Genomic DNA, 23,103 nt, shown 5'->3' on the forward strand with positions numbered 1-23,103 from the left:
CGACGCCGACTCTGCCGGTCAGCACTGAAGCTGTTCCTGCGCCGCCGCCGCCGCCGTCTCCGCCGCCTGTGGTCGCGGCGGCCCCGGCCTCGTCCGTGTCGTCTCCAGCGGCTCCTGTGTCTTCACCGCCGGCCGGTGCGGCCGCACCTCGCGATCCGCTGGCCGGCGTACCGACCGCGACCGCCTGCGCGCCGGCGCCGCCGGTCGGTGCGGCCCCGGGCCCGCTACCGAGCGAGCTACCGAGCGCGACCGAGATCGTGGCGTCCCCGTGTCCGCCGGCGCCACCTGTACTAGCGCCACCGATCGACCCGGTTAACCGAGTGGACCCTCGGGTCAGTGATCGTGGACTACCTGCCTCTAACCGCAGTGACCGCGAACTTACCGCGTCGTCGCGAGGCCGTCGTAGGTTTAAGCCGACTCGCTTGGACCTGTGATTGTGTTCTCCAGCTGAACTCGTGTGTGATTGTTCTCCAGCTGAACTCGTGTGTGATTGTTATCCAGCTGAACTCGTGGAGTGACAGCTGAACTCGTGGAGTTTAAGTTTAAGTGCGGGGGGATGTAGTGTTTCCCGATTAGAATTAAGCGTTTCGTTTGTACCGAGTACTATCGCCAGTGGGTACTTGTTTCTCTATTACGTGCTCCTCTATTGGCCGCCATACTGGCAATGCTGAGCGAGAATACGTTTTAGTGACGAGTGGTGGCGCGGCGTGTGGGACCTGGCGGTGCGGCTGAAGCGAGAGGAAACGCTATACTCTACAAGGCATAACCATTAATTTTATAATTGACATCCAAATTCGCATCTCCGAAGTTTAACCCACCTACCAGCCACCTGCACATTTCTGCGCACATGTGCTGCGCAGTGTGCACAGTCACTACACATTACCACAATTATGAGAATTAAAATAGTTTTAAACAATCAAGCAAGTCAGGACTGGTATGCAGATTCACAAGTTCTCTCAACATCTTCAATTACCAACAATCAAGAGCACCTTGTGATCTCAGTAACTCCGCAGATCCATCTTCTGTTTTCCATTTTCAGTTTTCAATTGAAATATAAGTTCCATCTGGGAGACACATGTTGCATCATTATGTTTAAACAATTATTATGCTTGAACTTTTGATTTTTCATGTGAACTTCACTTCAAAAGTTGATTCAATTTTATAATTTGTATAATGCTACGATCACGGCGCACCAAATCACAGATAACTTGAAAATAACCAAGCAAAAGCCACATTCTTCAGCAAACTATGAGAGCTATCTGATCCATGCTGCGTTGAAATAATTGAAAATCGCCAAAATCAGTCAAAATATGACAATTAAATTAATATAAACTTCACAAAACTCTGATTTGTGAGGCAATGCGCAACAGAAATGCGAGGGAATATGGTAGTAATCTGGTAGCAATTATGAAGGATTTCCCCTGTCGCTCATGAAAAAACACTTGAAACAAATTTTTCAACGCAGAGGAAATCCTTCATTATGAGTTGCAGGGACCATTTGATTGGCCCATTTTAGATAAATATAGGCCGAATGTTTCGATTTCGACCCCATTTATCGTAATGAGACGAATCCATTGGCTTAGTGGTACGTCTTTTGAACACATGTAGGCCTTAGATTTCTCCTTAGCCCGCCTGAAACACACCATGCTTTGCATGCATTTCTATGGGTGAAGGAAAATTCATGCGCCGTGATGACGTCACGGTAAAGGAATTCTGAAGCTCGTGAACGGGGGCTGGTTCCGCCTACTGTGATCAGGATATATATATAACGTAATGATCAACTCTAGCACTATCCTCTCTGATCAGAGAAGATGGTGCTGATTGTTGCCCATAACTTGTGAATAATGACCATAGGTCCATACTGATACGATGAAATTTTAGCCCATTTGCTTATATTTTCAACGTGTGCCCATCTAAAACAATGTTTCTGCATTTATTTGATGAGTCTGTCCTGATTAGCATGTTTTCAAAAAACTGTCCCCATTTCTGTTTGTACCTGGATACCTTCTTACCCAATCACTCGGATATGATGATATCAGACATGCAGTCTTGTCAAACCATGTGCTAGGTTTGACCTAAACCATAAAATGGTTGCCGCCATGTACGTTTTTTATAACGATGTTTCTATGCCATCCATCATTGTGAGCTGGATAATGGTTCACACCATTTACACCGTGACGTAATTCATGTTGTCATTCTTTTCATCATAGCACCCGTTAGTGTAAAAATCATCATTGCATGTTAAGATCGGTCAATTTTTTTCATCACTGACTGGTAAAAAAACAAAACTTTTTTCATCTGCACAGGTAACGGTGAAGTAAAAATTTTACACTGGTGGTGCAGCTGTGTTTTTTTTTATTAAATTTTATTTTATTTTTCGCCTTAAGAGGAAGGCATGGCCCCTGTGCCCCCCCCCCCCTTGGCTACGTCCCTGGTCGGTTGGTCAAGCTGTCTTTTGATGGCACCCTGCGCAATCAGAATCCAAGAGCCTAAAGTTACGACAATAATGCGATTATGCAATAAGCGTGGATGCTATAGTTTAAAATGGGTATCATGTTTGTTTTTGTATCGAACGTTCAATCAAATATCCATACTTGAGAGCTGAAGCAGTGGAACGGAACCAGCAGCGGAACTGCTTTAGTTCTTTTATGGACAAATATGTACTGTCAATACAAATGCACCGATGATACTGCTTTTTGACGACAATATGATAAAACAAAAATGGCGATACGGCTTTATTCCCGATCGGTTAACCAATGTATCAGACATACGGCTTTTTTCATGACAGTATTGCTCAGGTGTCTCGTACGATGCGGCTTTCTTCCACGATACGGCTTTTTTCGTGAAAGAAATATTCCGCAAACTCGGGGTTGAATTGGAAGCAAAAAAGTTTTTCGCCTTTTGCTTTTAGGTTAAAATAATTTCCCTTTTATAACCACTTTCATTGGATGTAAAATTTCTTTCCGATCACTGCAGTATGTTTTGTTTCGTTATTGAGCGAAGTTAACGAATTTTATAACAAAAAACGCGTTTTTGCCTCTCCTGAACAATTTTCAATTCGAAAAAGTGCCCCAGATACGGCTTTTTTTCCTCCCGACGGCAGCCGGACTCAGATCTGCGATAGGTAGCACCGTAGCAGGACACATTAGGTCACTGCAGCATAGTACCTCAGCGTTACTCGGTACCCATTTCCGCACTGGCAGACATCCGGAGCATTATAGCGGACCTATACTCATTGAGAACGGATTCATTTGGTGGGAGCGGACCTCTACTCAATGAGAACGGGTAGGACCAGCGGACCTCTACTCACTGAGAACGGGTCGGTAGGAGCGGGCCTTTACTCAATGAGAAAAGGTCGGTAGAAGCGGACCTCTACTCATTGAGAACGGGTCGGTACAACAGACCTCTTCTCACTGAGAACGGGTCGGCGGGAGTGGACCTCTACTCACTGAGAACGAGTCGGTGCAGCAGTCCTCTACTCACTGATCACTGAGAAAGACCCGTAGGAGCGGACCTCTACTCACCGAGAAAGGATAGGAGTGGACTTCTACCCACTGAGAACGGGTCGGTACAGCGGACTTCTACTCACTGAGAACGGTCGGTACAGCGGACCTCTACAGACCTCACTGAGAAGTGAGAATGGGTCGGTGGGAGCAGAGTCAGCAGACCAGCTCTTCTCACTGAGAAGGGGTCGGTAGGAGCGGGCTTCTACTCACTGAGAACGGGTCGGTAGGGGTGGACCTCTACTCACTGAGAACGGTCGGTACAGCACACCTCTACTCACTAGTGACAACGGTCGGTACAGCGGACCTCTACTAACTGAGAACGGGTCGGTAGGAGTGGACCTCTACTCACTGAGAACAGGTTGGTACAGCGGACCTCTACAGACCTCACTGAGAAGTGAGAATGGGTCGGTGGGAGCAGAGTCAGCAGACCAGCTCTACTCACTGAGAACGGGTCGGTACAGCGGACCTCTACTCACTGAGAATGGATCAGTTTAGCAGACCAGCTCTACTCACTGAGAACGGGTCGGCGTTGAATGTGAGCGTGCCCTCGTCCAGCTGGAGGTAGGTGTGGCGGTAGGAGCGGTCGGCGCCGCCGGCACGCAGTCGGCGATACACCGACGCGTACCGCCACTGGTCCTTACATAACCTGGGGACAGACGCAATGGGGCAAAATAGTACAGCCTGGTGGTACAGCCTGTGGGCATGAAAAACTGATGTGTGTTTCATTTTTTTTTTAGAAGAGAACCCAACAACAGTATTCTTAGTAGAAGTGTGATTATGAGAGAAAAATGCAATAAAAAATCCACCAGAGAACAAATGTAAAAAGAAAAATCCACAAATTTTAATTCAGCTCCCAGACATGGCATAGTTTGCTCAGCTTGCTTTGGGGCTCAAAGTTCTTATTGTCAGTTGCAGACTCAAGTTGTCTTTTAAATTTAAAAACTGCACAAAGTCACCTCTGACATGGTCACCAAGAGTTGCACATCTTCAGAATGTTCCGGTCTACCTACCCTTGCCAGAGAATCTCATCCTCGGCAAGGTTCTGCCAGACACAGGCAGCCAGGCACAGATCAGTGGCATCCAGATGCTTGAGGACCTCCAGGCCGAGCTCGGCGGGCAGTTCGCTCAGGTCGGGGAACTTGGCTGGACCAGCAGCCACTTCACCAGACTGGCGGTCATCGGCGGAGCGATCTGGCTGGCTGTCCTCTTCAGGTGCTGAAACAGGTAGGGTATGGGAATTGGGTTGCTGAGGAGCTGCATGGAGAGGGGAAAGGAGTGTGAAGAACAGGGAAAATGGATAGATGATGGAGAATGACAGATGTGGAGCAGGTAGTCAGTACAGCAAGAACCCTAGGACCAATGGTAGGCATATAGTTAGAGGGCTAAAGGTAAGCAGCCACAGGACAATGCTGAACATGATTAATAGCATAACCTACTAACATTGATTGAGGGATATCAAACTGGTAATAATTTGAATTTGCCAACATCACTCGCTGAAGCAATAATGATCAATGCCATCAGCAGCAAAGGGTATCTTTTCAAGACTGAGACTACATTCAGGTAACTGCACTGACCTCTGCTGTGGTTCTGCACACTCTCAGCATGCATCCTCATCAGCACTGACAGCTGACCACCCATGGTTGCCCGGGCTCCAGGCCACCTCTGGCACTGGCTGTGTCACTCTGAAAGAAGCACACCAATCAATTAGCCAATGGTCCACAACTTGCCCAGCGCAAGAGCTCATCACTTCTAGCACATTTCGCGAGCTGACGACTTATATCAATAGTTGAGCTATACTGATTTTGTCATTTTCCCAGAATAAAACAAAAAGTGTATTTTTTCTTTCATGTTTCCTTGTGAATTTCTGCAGTTCTTAGGGTGGGATAGAGGCAAACAACGATAACTGAAAACAAAGAAAAGAACTGGCGGACGTTATTTTACTAGAACTTCAACAGTGCACATGCCATATAAATGATAAAATATAAAAAGTGTACGGCGATGGAAGGCACAAAAACGATTAAGATCGAGATGAAATAACACCGCCAAAATTTCACCTAATCTTTGTTTTTATCTAAATCTGTCCACTGTGTTGTGTGTTTACTTTTTCGCTGGGTGAAAAGAAAAACTCTCACGTGTTCATCGTTCTGTATATACTGGTAAGTTGGCTGATCGGATGTTTTCAACCAATCAGTGCAAGATACGCGAGGGAAGCCCTCATGTCATTGGCTAAATTCTCGGTGGCATATCCTTGGATGTGCCTTAACAAACTTCTCATGTGGTGAAAGAAGCCAGCTGATTGCATTGTTACATTTTATTTCGATCATTTTCATGCTGGATACGGTTTACGATACCATCTTTTTTGACCGAATATCAGTTGCAAAAATATTTGTTTTAATGAAAATTTCATCAAAGTATTTCAACACCTAAAGATGCATCATTTTATGAGAACATGAAGGAAGAGAAATTAGAGGTGCAAATTCACTGTTACTCTGGAAGGATATTCATCATAAAAACATCTTAGGTTTCATTGCTATTGGTTTCAGATTAGCATCCAACTGCCTAATATATCAGTCTTAGCTAATATTTACTTCAAAAGTCATTAATGGGCAGAGAAAATACCATATTTCATATTTTCCCTGCTGATTGACATTACGTTTTGGTTATTCTTGACGACCAATCACTTTTGCTGATGGGTGGGGCTGTTTATGACTCAAAGTGACGCAGCCTAGACAATTGACTGTGCCAGGAATGTCTACGGCTGAAATGTTAAAGTGCATCGAGCATAGTATTCTATGACCGTGGCGGCGGTTAGTTGCGAGTTACGTTATTGTATGGGTGGTGCCGATGCCTGTAATCAGAGATTATTTCGTTTACGTGGGGTGTCCGTGAAAATCGTGGTGATTTTTCGTTCCTCATTGGCAGCTTAGCGACTTACAGATCAACCCGTGCGCCTGGGCGTTTCACAGAGGCTTCAGCTCAAGTGAGAGAGCTGCTCTTGCACCGTGAAGTCAAGCATTGTGTTAGTGGTCGGTGCCTATTTCATATTTGGATTCATTAATTAAACTGTGTTCATATGTGTCCAACGTGATATTGGCACACAAGTGACGACTGAAACATTTGTGAGCTAAATGTGAGACCCGCTGTAGTGATGTGACGTGTGATACCTACATCAAGATAATGTCGAGGCTGGCAGATTACTTTGTAGTGGTTGGATACAACCATGAAAAAGACAGTAAGTGCCTATTAATCATACAGTTGTGTTTTTCTAACTTTTACTAGGATAGATAGATGAGTAGATCTGGTAAGATAGGGATGTTACCAACCTATTTCACAGCTTACTATGAATATGGGTATGTTTTTTAACTCTCAGCTTTGCCCAGTTTATCAGGCAACACATTCACACACTCAGATGCTGCAGAGACATACCCAAATAAATGTTTCTCCAATTTTTTTTCTTATGAAAGTTGTTCAGTTTTCTTCTTGTTCCAACATAGCAGTAAATTTTCATTTTTTTCATTTTGGGTCCTGCGGGGAATTTGGTCTAAAGCCTTCCCCAATATGCCAGTACATTGACAACAAAAACTTACCATAAGAATCAATAGGGAACATTTTCCAACAGCTGCAGTGTGTTGGTGTGCATGACAGTGTGAACTATGGGATGCTCTGGTTGGCAATGCTGACTAGTGACTGTGATTGCTGGAAGTGCAAGAGACTATATGCTTTTGCATGGAAATCCCTTGATTATATCCCAAGAACCCCGGATTATGTTTCTAGATAAAGGGGAAACATAGGCATATATTCTGGGGCAATGTTCCCTTTCAGGGATTCTTGGGGCTGGTATATGCTTATGCAGTGGTAAATATTATCATTAAGTGGAAGAGGCTTTTGCCATACCACCAAGCTTTAAAGCTTGAAAGTACTCTTGTGCATACTATGTGCAAGTACCATAACCCACTCCCATTATATTTCTGTGAGAACCTTTAATCAGTGCCAGATGCTTTGTGGAGTATTTTTTTCTGTGTTGAATCCTTCTTGTATTCTAAGTCTACACAAGACTCATATGGTTAATATTATGTTATTGCCGCTTTTCTTTATGATAGTATGTCTTTTCCATAATGCTCACCTTATCCTTGACTTGTACTGAGAGATGTGCTGCTGATTAAAATCTGTCTGTATGTCTCAAAGTGTTTGGTGTATCCTCTGGTGCTTGGTACATTTCTTCCTCACAGGGTTTTAGTGTTGACCTCACTAAAAGCTATGAAAGGAAATGATGTAAGTAGGTACTAGGGATTGAGCTCCTCGACAGACCTACACAGTCAGCCACATTATCTGACACATATTTCAGTTGGTCACCCTGGCATTGACAAAGCTGTACTCTTCTGGCATTCATGGCATGCTCCTATCGGCTGTAGCGAGCCCGATAACGGTGTTGTGGTGAAGGACGCCCCTTTTTCACAACACGGCACCACGACTGGCGTCCTTTGGACGAGCGATTATGCAGTTTGACGGTGATGGCAGATCACGAACATTGCCGGCTGTAGATCCTGGAGGATGTGCTACTGCTGTTCTGTCGGATAGGCTCGCAGTCTAGCTCTGATCACCGAAAATCTGATGGTCTATCAAATGAGCTGCCTACGGTGTTTGTCTGATCACCTGAACGGTCGGATGCGATGCTTGTTTGTTATGGTCAGCAGATCCTCATCTGATGCGGTTTCAAGTGGTCAGTCGGTCCGTCTATCCCTTCCCAAGTCCATTTATCGGCATATGCCGCTCTGACGAACAAGTGCCTATTGTGTTCTGACTTGACCCGCGTACACCTGGTCGGTTACCTGGGTCAGGTCGACCCAACGTCAGGAGCAGTGACCCGACCTTTGCTTACCGATCAATGGCCGGTATCGTGAGTTCTCATGCTCTCACGAAAGAAGCCGGTTCCCGTGCGGCGCGTGGGCGGTACCGGCTCTGAAAGTGACGTCACCTCAGGATGACATCACTGATCACTCCTCCCAGGAGTGCCTTTACCCGTGTGACCGAGCTGAGGTCACCCGTGTGGGCTCTGTCCCGCCCGTGTTGGACACGTCAGTGCTCCACGCCGTTCCGGAATCTGGTGCTCTTCCAGATGGGCCCGCCGTGTGTGCTGTTCTTGTATACAGTATACACCGCTCATTGCTTCCGCACTAACACGGGCACGAGCCGCCCGGCCTGGCCCGGCCCGGCCGGCCCGTCCCGCTGTCGTCGCCTGTCTGGGGCGTGTTTATCCGGCGGTGTGCGCTCGCCGGGCTGCCGGAAGGTATTCTGAGAGACGCTCCAGCCGGCGGGTGTGGTGGAGCGAACGGTATGAAGAGCTAATGTAGTACGACGAGGAGCTACGTACCGCACGGCGAGGAAAGCGAAACATCGCAAAGAAAAGGGAAACATATGTCGAATGATGCGAGATCTGAGTGGAATGTATGCTGGAATTGTGCTGCGTGGATTCGTCTGGATCGATTTAGCAGCATCTACCGCATACAGCAGATATCTGTAACACATATTCTGCGCGTGGTCATGTGTATGCTACGGTGATCGCGATAATCGATGAGAAGCAGCATGGTGCCATCGGATACCTTGCGGACATTTTCGAATATTTTGTTCACGTAATCAGCCATCAGGTGGACAGAAACGTCATTTTATCGTCATGCTGTTCTCCTTTTTCCGTGCAGACACGTTGCAACCCTATCTCGCTCATTGTTTTATCCCTTCATTTATTTTACTCTTCATTTTCAACCGGCATTCGCTCTGATCCTCTGACTTGCACAGATCACCCATAGTTCACGTGTCTAGATAGCTACACATGCCGGCGGCTACCGCATACCACGGCCACTGGCCAGCCCACCACCCCGGCCTTCGGTGGCCGCTATTACGTGAATCACAGCGGAAGGCGGTGTGTTCCGGTTGAGCGGCCCACGTCTCGGGCGACCCGGAGCCTGTGGCTACTGTGTGGTACGGCTCTAATGGCCAACATGACCTCAGTGGTTGTAGCGTGTCCTGCAGTGGCAGCTGTTAGGTGTAACGGATGGTGTTACAGAGAAACTGCACCTGTTGATCGTTGAATATGCGGTGATTTTGTCAGGCGTAGGTAGATTGATCCGCTGGGTGTTAAAATGGGCATTGATTAGCTACTGGCTGTTTTGCCTTTCACGAATTGAAACCTGTAGGACGCTGTTGTTGTGACGCCAACCTCAAATCTAAATGAGCATCGGCGTTGTGTCTTTGTTCATTGCGAAATCATTCCGTGCACTTGCACCAAGTGCCAACGCACATACTACATCCGTCGCCTCAAGCCGTTCCAACCCTGTCTCAGCCCGCACCACTCGCCAACGCGCGCCGGAAGCGGCAGCCCGTTCGGGCGTTGCGGGGCGCCCTGCCCGTGAGAACCGGCGGCGGTCCGCGTACGCTCGGCTGACGCTGGCGGCTCCTGTTCCGCCGCCGGTGTCTCCCCCGAGTGGGCGGACTCAGGCCTTGTAGCCCGGTCAGCGGTCGGTGGAGGGATGGGTCGGTCCCCACTGGTCGGAGGGGAGAGGGCAGCTTCCGGTCGTGGTGGGAGATCGGTGTGGAGCTGGGGTTTGGGGTTTGTTGATGTGGTGGGGTGATAGGCGAGTTTGAAAACGCTGCGGTCGCCGCTTGTTATGCTGGGTGTGTGAAAGGAAGGGAGTTACGATCTGGAGGGTAGGTGAACGAATCGAGAGTAAAAATGAAACGGTGCGGATTGTGGCAGATGGATGTAACCGAGCATCATGCCAGTTGATATGTCGAATTCGGTCTGTTTTCCGCTCATATGTCTCACCGCAAGGCGCAATGGATTGTTTGGGATAGAAAATGCCATGCACACTGCTCATTTCTGCATGTTTATCAGTTCATTCTGGCTTGGAGCAAAGTCTTGTGAGTAGGCGCACATCGCTCAAGGCTCAGAGGAGGTATATCACACCTCACGTGAACGAGTGCAGATGATATAATCAGTCATCCTTTTCGTGGCAATCCTTCAAAGTGATGATGTAACCCTATCTTAGAGCCTACTCAAGTTTTATAAACAACACCTACAAATAAATCAGTTAATTGTGACTTTCGACAGTCCGTGCATTCGTAACGAAAATTGCTGACATTCCACATGTCCATGTTTCCGTCCCTCGTCCGTCCGTCCGTCCATCCCTTTGTGCGCAGTTAACGTGTCCACTGTCCACGCTCCCGTCATTCTGTTCTGTCCGTCAGCATTGTCTCTCATCTGCCACCCGGCTATAACTCCTGACCTTTCGTCGCCCGGCCCACTGACCGATGCCCTTCCCCGTGTCGTGAATCTCTGGGTGTGCCCTGACGGCCGGCTCTGCCCTGTTGCAGAACAAGGTGTCAGCTGCGGAAAAATCCTACAGCGATTCCCTGTCACCGACTGGGATGACACCGCCTTCATCGATGGCATCGAGCTGGTGAGTCGCGTCTGTTTGTCTGTCATCAGGGCTGGGCGTCGTGTCCTGTACGCATGGGGACGGGGAACTGACTGCCTTGTCCGAATCGGAAATGAGGAACTGTCTTCTCCGACTCGGGTCCGAGCGGGAAGCAGGTGCAGCGACGGGAACTGTCTGGTACTGTTGGTTGGGCTTCAGTACACAGAGCCGTGGCCACAGAGCGGTGGCGGCAGTGGCTCTGGGTGAAGTTACTCGCGACAAGAGCTGTAGAATGTAGGATCACAGGTGTTTCAGTCAGGCCATGGCGGCGCCCGTCACGGAAGTTCACTGACTGTAGCTGAGTGTATCTCCCCGATCCCGTCACGGGATATTCCGGAGTGTGTCTCCCGTCACGGGATAGTTCAATATCCGTAGATGAGTGTGTCGCCACGTCCTGGGGCAGTTTCAACAACTAACTCGCCACGTCCCCTCTCATGTCTGAGCGTAACCCTCCGTCACGGCACAGTAAGCCACCCGCGCCTGAGTCTGTCCCCCCGTCACGGGATAGTCGGCCTACCGCGCCTGACGCCGGCTGTCGTTACACTGTGATGAATGATGCCGACGGATGGGATGGTCGGATCGGCTTTGTTTATGTTATGTGACTGGGGCCTGTCCGCCGCCCGCGCCGCAGACTGGAATGATATCATCATTCATTTCCTTTATCACTCATGGTAGAAATATGTCAGTGCTGTGAGCCATTTTGGATTCTTTTTCAAACATTTATTAAAATGCCATGTTTTTGTTATTTTTTCATTGATTGCTATTGATATTAAAACCTGTATTTAACTCGTTCCTTCAAAATTTTCAAAAAATTCCTTCGCATTCTTGAGCTCTGCCATAGATCTCTGCATAGCGGTGTACGGTTCAGCGTTACGCACTCGTGCGGTGCTCGTGCAATCACATCCAGTGTCTGTGATAACTCATATACGAGCATTGCCTTATGCCTAGCCTCCATACTGGGAAAAGGAGCGGTAGAACTTCTGGAAGCGGTGTCTGTGGTTTTTCAGTATATTGGTGCCGTACCTCATGATAAGGGGTGACTGGCAAAAGCAGTGCAAAGTTGAAACTTTTCGATTTGCTGGTGCGACAAAAGTTTTTTTTTACTGTTTGTTCATTGTTGGGTTCTAAGCAGGTTTATGTGATTCGTTCGTTCTCAGATGAATTCCTCTGGTTATTAGCCAACGGCTTTCTGTCTCGGAGATCGCTCAGTAACGTTTGTTGTTGGTTGTTCACTTTCCTCTGGTGATAACATTCTCAGGAATGGTTAGGTGCCAGCTATAGTAAAGCAATCTTGCCAGCTAACAGCTGCAGTCCGTGACCCATTCCCATGCATTTTGTATAGAATGGTGACACGGATGTTGCCGTTGACCTGCCGGATCGAACCGCTTTAGTCTCTTGTGTTTGTAATCAAATAATTGAGGACTCGCCTCACCTGAAATATTGCCGCGATCGTTTTCGGCTTCGAAACGTATTGTTGCTGACTCATGCAAGTCATCTTAGTAAGCTGTTGGGCCCGGTAAACTGGTAGTGGGCACACTGTTTTGTTCCAACTTCATTTCCGTTTGGGAGGCCGAAACGCTAGTGGTAATTAGTTTTTGCATGCTAGTGTTGTGGAGGGAATAGAGCTCTAGCGCTGTTCATGCTAGGTGACCGAGCACTGACCATTTGAAGGGTTGCCCCGTTTTGTTGACATTATGTTCGATAGTTAGTCTGCTCAAAAGCTTGAGCACTGTCAACAGCTTTTTGTACCACGCCACGCATCGTAGTTCTTTCTAGAAGACATACATTTGTGTGGGTCTTTTTAAAACACATGATTCCTGTTATTCACCTCAATGACCATTATAAGGGCTGCCAAATTACAGCAACGGTATACAAGTGTTTTGTCACGGACACTAATTATCCCAGTAAATGTTTATCACCCCGTCACCATTCGGCGTGTCCGGCCGCCCCGGTACCATGGCCGAGTCTCCTTGAGGAGTCGGTGAGTCAGACTCTGAGTCTGCTGCTCGCGGCATTAGGCGCGTTCCACTTGGCTCGTCACACTGATGACTCCGTGCGGCACCGCTCTGCTGGCCTGCCCAATTTTCCGCCGCGGGCCATCGCGCAGCGTGCGGCTGGCGACAGATAAATGTACGGCGAAATGAGTGGAAATGCCGGGAGAGCGGTATGGAGAGATGACTGAATTCGGGGGCGGGGCGGGCTGTCACGGGGCGACGAGCCCAGGAAGTACGTCTGTCTCTTGGTGTGGGCCTCGGACGATGTCTGTCTGTTCTGCCTGTTGCCGTAAATTATTGGTTTTGCCCTGAGAGGCTCCGGAATGATGTAGTCCCCGGTGGTAATGTAAGTGAAAGGTTGTAATTTGTGTGGTACTGCCGAGCTTGATGGCATGTGGATTGTGGGCTCCATTTGCGGTATCTAGCGCTATTCGAGATTTCGAATGCCTCTGTTTGGCTGGAGTGCTTCTGCAGACTGTAAGGGAATGGCTTAGTTGTGTAAGTTATCATCCATGTGCGACGACTGTGTTATGTGTGACTCGAATGTTGCCGTATTTTACTTCATGTTTATATGCGATTTTTTATAATGGGCTTCAAATAGAATTCACAGGTAGTGCAAACTGCCAAGAGATAATTTCATCAAACTATATCGTTCTTATTACATCTTATAGTTCCTGTTCTGCATTAATGGTCATTTCTCCTTCATTGCTCCATAATAGGCACAATATTTACAGACTAATTACCAAGTTAATACTCATCTACGTAAAAGCATAGACAAGCACACTGCAAGTGACATTCCATTTCGAGCGGTGATTGAACTGCCACCTTCCTTGACAGCGCTCTTCGTTTCTGGGCTGAATCTGAACCCGCGACAGGGGTCATTGACTGCCCCAGTCTGGTATCGCTCTCTTCTCGTTACTCTGCATTGCTGGCAGGGCTGCACGCACGGCAGACCGTAGACTGTGGTTTAGTGGAGTGTGGTCTGTGGTCGGCGCAATTGGCGTAATTCGCTCCCACGTCGCCGTTTTCACCTGTTCTACGGGCGGCGCGGTCGGTGTTGGCCGTTGCTGACATCCTACTGTAATATGGAGCGGGACATCTTCGTGTTCTATCGAGCTATTTTCTGTTTGCTAGGAGGAGGAAATAGGGACTTGGGTCACAATCGTCACACTTCAAACATGCGTTGTTACCAGTCATTGATTCAGGGAGGTGCGCTAGCTTCCTCGAACGTTTTCATCGGTATCGTTTTTGAGTTTTCTATCTCACCTGCTAATATTTCTTTTGCACGGTATAAAAAACTCACATTATTCCATCACTTTTTAGACCCTTGCTCCGCTCCCTCATACTTCACTTAGCATAACACATTTACAATCGTCACATGAAATACCAGAACCATCATTCCGCGTACTGTACCGCTCGTATGCTTTCATCTACATTGTTAATCAGAGCGTTATCCACGTCTCGCGAATCCCATCTGCTCTTTCACTAACCACATTACCACAACTCGTATCTGACACGTCTCTCTGCCGTTCCGTTTCAGTTCTGCCAGCCACAGGGCTGGGCGCTCTCCACCGAGCGTCTGGAGCCGCGCTTCTTCGTCTCTGTTCTCACAGACGTGGATGCCGAGCGACACTACTGCGCTTGTCTCACGTTCAACGAGACGGTCACCATCCAGCCCAGCAAGCCAGTCGATGAGGTGGGTCCACCGCTCGCCGCCGCGCGCGCCCGGAAAATGACAGGGAGGAGCACAACGGTCCCGTCACGAAACTGTGGATTGTGGACAGGATAAGGCTACCTTCATTCATGGCGGAATCTTGGAAAGGCCGTGGGTTTTGTGGCTCGTGGTGGGCACTGGCAAATTGGTTTGGGAGATTTAGGGGGTTAAAATGCTTCGGTAGCCTAGCTAAGTGTGCCAAGGGGAGATACGAGATTCTAGTGGGCGGACCCGACTCATAACGGAATTATTTACTATTCCCGCCCCTCCCCCGCTCTAAGACAGTTACTTCGCCCAGTCCTCCTCCACTGTATTACCGCCTCGAGGAGGTTACCTCCTCACTCTGTATGACGGAGTTACATGTCTCTCGCCCCTGAAAGAGGTGTGGGCTCTGACTGACGTGGCTTCAGTAACGGCTCTAATCGCGCCGGCGCGGCGCTGCTGTTTGATTTGGGTGGCCGGCGCGTGGTGCGGCGCCGGTGTCGGTAGCTTTCAGCACCCTGCCCTCTGCGGTAATGACTGGCGGATGTTTATTATCTTTATCCGATCTAACGCGCTCATTACACACGCTGCGCCTGTAATAGCCGGTGGCGAGAGAGGGTTCTCGCTGTGGTCTGGATACGGTTAGATAGGCCAATCTAATTGGTAGGGCTGTGACGCGTGAGTCATCATCTTTGCTAGTCATCTTATTTACAGCGTGAACGTCGCCGCTCCAACCCACGCCGGTTCTGTCACTCCACTAATCAATTTCCTCCGTTTTCTTGCACTGTAACGGTCCAATTCTCGTGTGTCTGCACTGTTTCCCTCGCACGACGCTCTGGAGCTGATCCAGAGCCGGCATGTGTCCGCCCTCGCCTGACTCCAGCCCGGCCCAGCCCGGCCCGGCGCCCCTCCGCTCTGCCCCCGGGCCGATCACGCTGCCGCTAACCGGTTCACAGGCCGACCAGGGGCGGTGCGGCGACCGACAACCTCTGTTTGCCTGGACAGGGCTGGTTGGTGGGTGTGGGCAGGCCGGGGCAGGGCTGGATTGGGGTGTTTTTACCGGTGCAGTGTGAGCCAGTGGGCATGCTGACTCTTTTACCGGTGTGGGCATGGTGATTTTGTCGCCTGTATGAGGTGGGGTGGGATACGTTTGTAGGTAATAGTGTGGCATTGCAAAGTTTAGATAGGTATTGGTGGGGACTGCAGCCTCGCCCTCATGCGCCTGATTCGTTCTGTACGTTGGTGTGGGCGTGCATTAATTCGCTTTTGTAAGGCATTCAAGTACCACTGACATATCTCATATTTTGTTTGTGTTGCTTTTCCCTTTCACTGGCGTTGCCAGCACTCAACATTTCGTTCCTTCTCCGGTCAAATTTTAGCTGTGCTCTGGTTCTGACGTCTGGTGCTCGAACGCCGTCTTCTTCAGACGGCTGGGTTCTGTCGGCACTGAGGAGAGGGGAGGGGCACTGAGCCCGTGAAGGTCGATTGAGGGAACTGGTAGAGCTGCCACTTTTTCACAGCCGTCCAGCCCGGTCACGCGGTTTTTGGTCCGAGTTGTTGACCACCAGTCGTGTGGTAATGACTGTAATGACGAAAGTAGCTGATCAGACTTAACGAATGGGATAAATAATGCGTAAGCATAGGCTATCTTTGTCCTCTCTGCCTTGCGAAGGGAAACCCTGAACTCTGCGGGTCGAAGTATCGTTTTGCGATTACGTCGAGTGTGTGTCTGCGGACTTTGTTTGCACCAGTCCTTGGCCTTTGCAGTCTCAGTCGGACAGATATCGTACGCTATCTCGCCGACACTTGTGAGTAACTTCCTTCCTACCGTCCCCCGCCTGCCTGTCCAGCGCAGCGGAAGGATGTTGATATCACCGTCCAACTCTGTCCCGTGATCGTCGTTGTGTAATGGTGCGGTTACACCTCCCATACCCAGCACTTCCGTCCCCCTGTGGTCGCTGTCCTACTCCTCGCCTCCCCCTGCCAAATCTGGAGGAGCGCCAGCCAACGATTGTTCGCCCATTGAACACGCCGGGGTGGGCGGGGGAGTGGTGGGGGCCGGGACTCCGCGCCTGGCTGATTGATTATTCGCCAGAGCGGGCGATGGCTCTCACAAGATGAGATCGGGCGCTATTCTTGGTGGGTGCTCTGCTTTGAGATTGAAAATTTGAAATTGAAATGGATAATAGAGTCCTACATCTCCTACGTGCCTACACATTTGGAATAATGATTGTTATGTTCGCTTGTGGTATAAATTGTCTCATTTACCATTTGGTGCAAACTGCAGAGGATGATTGTCTAATTGCAATTTGGTGGTGCAAAAGGCAAGAGTGGTTGAGCTGAGCGAGGAAAATTGTCGAGCTGACAGCATGACGTATGACGGCGGGGCCGGCGAGGGGCGAGTCACAGAGCTGCATTGAAACCTCACTGGTGTCTGTCGCGATAACCCCGTGTGTCAGTGTGCGTCCTGCACCGCTGCAGGGGGACCCAAATAAGGACCGACAGTACCAACTCGGTCAGGGGTGAGGTCCCGATACGGACCGACTTTCTCGGACCGAATGGACCGCCCTTCGGTCCGCGGCCGGGTTTTGCAACTGCAGCTGAGTTGGCAGCGCTCCAAACGCGACCGGACGGCGTGCGGTGAGGAGCGGTGCCCGATGGGGAATGACGCGTGCTGCCGTGTGCAAAAGACGATAACATAATCGATGAGCCGGGGACGAGTGGCGATGTCCCAGAGACAGACAGATGAGTTCGGAAGATGTTAATATCGGAAAAGGATATGCCAGGTCCACTCATTGAGAGAATCACCAATGCCAAACATTTTTTTTTCAGTGGGGTGGTGCTGCTGGTGCAATATGCTGTTTGCTCTTGGCTCCTTTATAACATTTTTTTTATTGTGGTTAGGTTTTTTGCTAAGGTGATTTCCTAGAGTCTGCACAGCGGACCTTTATTTTGAACCTTGGAATGCCTTTATATGCATACTCGTTATGCATTTGATATGCACTGACTTTCAAACAGCACGCAGAGTCTAATCTGAGTCTGGCCGCGAACTTCACTGATCCGTTTTTGCTGCTGATCTCACTGAATCAAAAAGCCACCATCAGGTCTGAATACCAATGTGCGCTGGGAACTCTGACAGCGGTCAACATGTGGTGGCATATCGATGATGACTGTTATCGATGAGTGTCGATAAACGTATCGACTGCCCTGTCTGACCTCTCCCGTCGGAATGACCCCGGGCGCGGCCGGCCGACTCGTTTGAATGCTGCGCGGGGGCAGAGGTGTAAGGTGGGCGGGGTAGGGAGGGGAGGGGCTGGGTGCGATCGACAGCTCTGCTGAATGGCAGGTGTCCAACAGCGGCTCAGCCGGGCCAACTGATCAACCTTCAGAGGAAGGGGTCAGTGAGCTCGAAGAACTCAGTCACTCACTGAGAAAAAAAATTATTCCCCTGGAACACCTTTAAGGGTGTGTACCAAACTGCACCTCGCTGGGGTGTCAGACGGGTGTCACTTTTGACACCAATACAGGTGTCATTGGGAATGAAACACCGGGTGTCTGACACCCTTTTAGGTGTCTGACACCCTTTTGGGTGCACACCCAAAAGGGTGTCAGACACCCGGTGTTTGATTCCCAATGACACCTGTATTGGTGTCTAAAGTGACACCCGTCTGACACCCCAGCGAGGTGCAGTTTGGTACACACCCTTAAAGGTGTTACGAGAGTGTCCATTGGATGCCAAAAAAGGTGTCGACACATTCTTACATTTATTGGTTCAAACAGGCATAGGTATCGCATACAAACATGACATTCCTATCTTGTATACAGCAACAAACTATAAAGTACAAAAAAAAAATATGGGCTCTATATTTATGGAGAAATCCAATGAAAACTCACCGAAACACATCGGGTCCATTCACAGTGAGAAGTTGCTCGCATTTCAACAATGATAATTAACCGTCGATTATCTCCAACCAGATGTTATTCCGCAGTTCACTTGCTTTCGTTTCCATGGTGCAATGCTGTGTTGTCATCCTCACTCCAGACTTCAAATTTCACCGAGTACCGCCCGCCTCGTCATTTGAATAAACACGGAGCAAGCTACAAATAAAAGCTAAACATTATCATTAACGCACAATCACTTGAAGAAGTACACTGCGAACAACGTTCGGCGCCACTATATCCACATAAATTCAAAAAAGCCCTGCCATCACTCACACCGCACACGCACCACGTGGCCAGCCGCCGCCAACTGAAATCTAACGGCTTTCCTGCAAGGTGGCGCTTTTTGATCTTCGCATGGTTGACGCCGTGACCGGCACACAAATGACGTCACACAATGCAGCTTGCTGATTGGGTAATGATTCAAACCACTGGACCTGCTGTGGTTTCTAGCAGTGCTACGGAGTCAGAGTCGGAGTCTGATGGAGTTGGCAGTTCTGGCCGGAATAGGAGTCCATTTTGGAAGACAGAGCGGGAGTCCGAGTCACTGAAAATCCGTTAGACACCGCATCCTTGGTTCCTAACACAAGTGACGTCAGAACAATTTATGTGATGATTTGGGTTCGAATACACGACAGCTTTCAAACATTTCATGACTCATGCTGGAATGTTCCTCAACAAATGACAACACACGTGAAGGTATCACGAGGGTATCAGATCCCTTTTAAGGAACATTTTTTTACACCTTTTGAAGTGTTGATGGTTTAGGGTGTTTGACACCCGAATGGATGTTGGTGTAGGCAGGGCTGCGGAGTCGATGGATTTTCAGTGACTCCGACTCCGACTCCGACTCCGGCTTCCAAAAAACAACTCCGACTCCGACTCCGGGTAGAACTATCGACTCCGACCGACTCCAACTCCGACTCCCGACTCCGCAGCCCTGTCAGGTCTGCGGAGTCGATGGATTTTTCGGTGACTCCGACTCCGACTCCGGCTCCGGTTTCCAAAATCGACTCCGACTACGACTCCGACTCCGGTCAGAACTGTCGACTCCGACTCCGACTCCGACTCCGCAGCCCTGGGTGTAGGACACCCATTAATGTGTCGTTCTGAATCCCACGTGTGTTTAAAAGCGCGTTGCACTTGAAGGTTGTCATCGTGGTGTTGTACACCTCCATGATTCCCAAAACAACATTTTTGACACCAATCTGGGCGTTATATATGACACTGCAATGATGTCCGACACCCGTGAGACACCCCATGGGAATATTTTTCCTCATTTTTTTCACGCTGTTTTTGGTGTCAGATCCTTTTGCAAGTGTCAATGTGACACCTCTAGCAGTGTCGGACACTTTTAACATTCCGCTTTAATAAATGGCAACACCTGTGAAGGCATCATAAGGGTGTCAGATGCTTTTAAAAGAACATTTTTGACACCTTTTAGGGTGTTTGATACCTTAGAGTGTTTGATACCCGGATGGGTGTGGGTGTCGGACACCTATTAAGGTGTCATGCTGAATCCCATTAAGGTATATCTAAACGCTCGCATGCGAACGAACACTTGAAAGGGTGTCATCGTGGTGTTGTACACCTTAATGATTCCCTAAACAGCATTTTTCAACACCAATCTGGGTGTTCGATGACACCTCCAATGGTGTCTGACACCCGTAAAACACCCCTGGGGAATAATTTTTTTTCTCAGTGCTATGCGCCAATGTTCAGTTTCCAGTCTCAGCATTTTGTACCCAGATCTAGTTATGCACACATAATTAAGATATGTCTCTGGAATTTAAATTGCAGCATATGCACGAGTGAGCGAGGCAGTATGCGAGTTGTGCATAATGCATAGCGCTCCCAGCTCATTGAAGCGCCGCTCTGCCGCTACTCTCGTGTAGCTGACAGACGGGTCCGTCTCTCTCTAGTCACGTCGCGTCGGGCCGGGCTGGTCCGCACCCCGGTGAGCCTCACTCCGACCGTACTGCCTCTGCCGGCCCCGGCCCGAGCCACGCTGGGAGACTGAGTCGTGCACGTCATCAATAGAGACTGCCAGTCTGATCTATTCTACAGTCACGGCTGAGCTGGACTAGTATTGGGTCAGATCGATGCTATTTGATGGCCGGTGGACAGTGGATTGGACGTTGACAGCACCCGTCGCCGCTGGTCGGTGAACGGTGGAAGTGCAATGGTCTGGTGGGCGCTGGTTTTGGCGGTCCGTGGACGATGAGCTTTCGTCGGACGGTATGGGACGGTGCATACCGAATGGTGGGTTGTATGGTGGGAGGGCAGACGTAACTATTGGTATGCAAGTTGTGGACTCCGGACGGCGCGTTGGATGAATGTCACATCTCAACACTAGCGCCTAAATAAGCCCGATCCAGTGTCATACCGTACTACATACGCTACGACATTCTTAATGCACTATCGCACACGATAGCCGCTGACCTATACGAGTGACATGTATCCCGGATGCCAAATAATTAGCATCACAATGGGCCCTGATCTGCTGGCACTCTCGCCGTGTCGTCCTCACGTATCCCCGCACAATTTATGAGTCATGTGGCACTCTCGCGTCCGTGCTGGTCCCACCCTAATCTTGAGTCACCGATAGTTATCATCCCCCGTTGGGCGTTTTTCACCCACGTGTCTGTCACCGTTTCTGTCTATCTGAGTTCCTGTTGGGGTGACTGCAAGCTACAACCGCGAACCCTGGATGGTTGACGGGTCACATCGCTCCGAATCTGCCCCGGATTTCTCACCACAGACGTAGCTCCCATCCGGTATCACTCGTGCATGTTCCGTGCAACAGTGGCGACTGCGGCGACGGCGGCGGCATGCACCGTATGGTCAGCTCAGCTCACTGAGGGAGTGGTCAGTGTAGGCCTCTCAACAGGCATGTGGGGCCGGGGTGGGGGGGGGGGGGGGGGTGGAGGCTCACTGCAGGGGCAGATGCCGGTCTTGCACGCTTGTGAGAGTCGGCCACGGCCGAGTCGTGTTTGCATGTTTTGGGCGCATTTTTCAGGAGTGGAGAGACTGCAGACTTGTCCCTGTGTGCAGCCTTGAGCGCTGGCCCAGTTTTTGGTCCGTTCGAGCATATAACTTGCCTCCGTTGGGAGTTGAAATCCTCTCAAAGCTCGGTAGCCCTACCGACTGCCGGGACGATATTGTCTGATGTCGACACGTGCAAGTGTGCAGGACACCCGACCCGCGCATGGCTACCGGTGGTCATGTGATACCGTTGGCCTGACAGTGGCAGGAGAGGGGGGGGGGGGGGACGTGTGTTGCAGCCCATGACGGAGGTTGTAGCGTGGCGTTGCAACGCACACGAAGCAGCTCGCTGCTGCTAGGGAGGGTGAAGTTTTGCGTTCTTGACCATTTCGAAGGCGGATGGATACTCATTCCCATTATCTGTTATCTAGGTTGACTTTTTTGCTGCTTTTGGGGCCACGATGTGATTTCTCATGAACAGCCTCGATATTATTTACGGTTCATACGATAAATGTGCTTTCAAATTCCCCATTTCAGTCGTTACAAAAGTCAACATTCGCCTCCCATGACTCATTGCCACGTGGGCGGCCGTCTGTCCAGTGCAGTCGTCAGTCTGATGTGTTACCACCCCGCCCGCCCGGCCCTGGTGGCCCGTGGGGCTCCGCACGGCGTCGCCTGTGTCAGACGCCTCAGCCGCGCTCTGCCGAGTCAGACTGGGCTGGGGGCCGCGGTCGGGTCTGTGTTTAAACCATCCGGCGAATGACTGATCTGACAAGCCAAATGCCAGTGGCACGCCGCGGCTCGCGGCACGCCGCGGCGGCGGCGGCGACAGGGCGGCAGCGGTGGTGGTTATGGTATGGTAGCCCAGGAACACGTGTATGCAGGCCCGCCTTTGGTCTGACACGGCACCTGTCTCTAAGGGCAGATGGTTTTTATCGACTACAGTCGCGCCGCACGCTGCTCTGTCCTATAAAGTGAGGGAGAGACAGGTTGATATGAGGTCTGGCGTGTGTGTTTTGCTACCCCTCCCCTCGCTAGGAAAACTGACTGTCTGGGCTACGACCTGCGCCTGTGTTGTCCGCTTTGACAGGATTGGATTGAGACCAGGCTCGAGCCAAATGGGGATCATCAGGATCAGAGGATTAAATCCGATTGCCCCGGATCAGAGCAGATTTCAGTCGTTCGGTAGCCGCGGCGCGCGCACAGGACATCCAGCCCCTGTCCGTGGTTCGCGTCGCTCCGATGACTCAGTTTGTAAACACTGTGGTTCGTCTGGAAAGGGACAAGCCGCGCTACTCTCTGAAGCTCGACCACTATCTCAAACCGCCATAAAATGAAAGGCCGGGACTCTATCAGATTATCCGCATAGCCACAGTAGCAGAGAGCTAACCGGTCGGGATCGTATTTTGCAAATGCAATCCAAAGAGAATGATGATCGATGTGTTGTTTCAAGACGTGATCCCATTAAATCTGTTGTTTTCGTCATCCTCCATCGAATTTGACGGTCCCGT

The 23,103-nt window shown here is 49.8% G+C and overlaps 2 protein-coding genes across 2 annotated transcripts in view; one reads left to right on the plus strand and one right to left on the minus strand.

Moving 5' to 3' along the window:
• LOC122371608 (F-box only protein 8-like) overlaps nt 1-5,600 on the minus strand; it is a 28,417-nt gene extending 22,817 nt beyond the window's left edge. The window contains exons 1-4 of the mRNA XM_043348032.1: nt 5,561-5,600; nt 5,081-5,188; nt 4,517-4,721; nt 4,020-4,152 (exon numbers count right to left, since the gene is read on the minus strand). Coding sequence (XP_043203967.1) covers nt 4,020-4,152; nt 4,517-4,721; nt 5,081-5,144 — 402 coding nt within the window. The 5' untranslated portion in view covers nt 5,145-5,188; nt 5,561-5,600. The remainder of the gene's footprint in view (nt 1-4,019; nt 4,153-4,516; nt 4,722-5,080; nt 5,189-5,560) is intronic.
• A 590-nt stretch (nt 5,601-6,190) lies between these two features.
• The window catches only part of LOC122371610 (myotubularin-related protein 13-like), a 33,575-nt gene continuing 16,662 nt past the window's right edge, over nt 6,191-23,103 (plus strand). The window contains exons 1-3 of the mRNA XM_043348034.1: nt 6,191-6,738; nt 10,875-10,960; nt 14,513-14,668. Of these exons, the coding sequence (XP_043203969.1) occupies nt 6,684-6,738; nt 10,875-10,960; nt 14,513-14,668 (297 nt within the window). The 5' untranslated portion in view covers nt 6,191-6,683. The remainder of the gene's footprint in view (nt 6,739-10,874; nt 10,961-14,512; nt 14,669-23,103) is intronic.

This window comes from Amphibalanus amphitrite, unplaced genomic scaffold (genome assembly GCF_019059575.1).
Source record: "Amphibalanus amphitrite isolate SeventyFive unplaced genomic scaffold, NRLGWU_Aamphi_draft 001262F_arrow, whole genome shotgun sequence".
In the NCBI taxonomy this organism is placed as follows: Eukaryota; Metazoa; Arthropoda; class Thecostraca; order Balanomorpha; family Balanidae; genus Amphibalanus; species Amphibalanus amphitrite.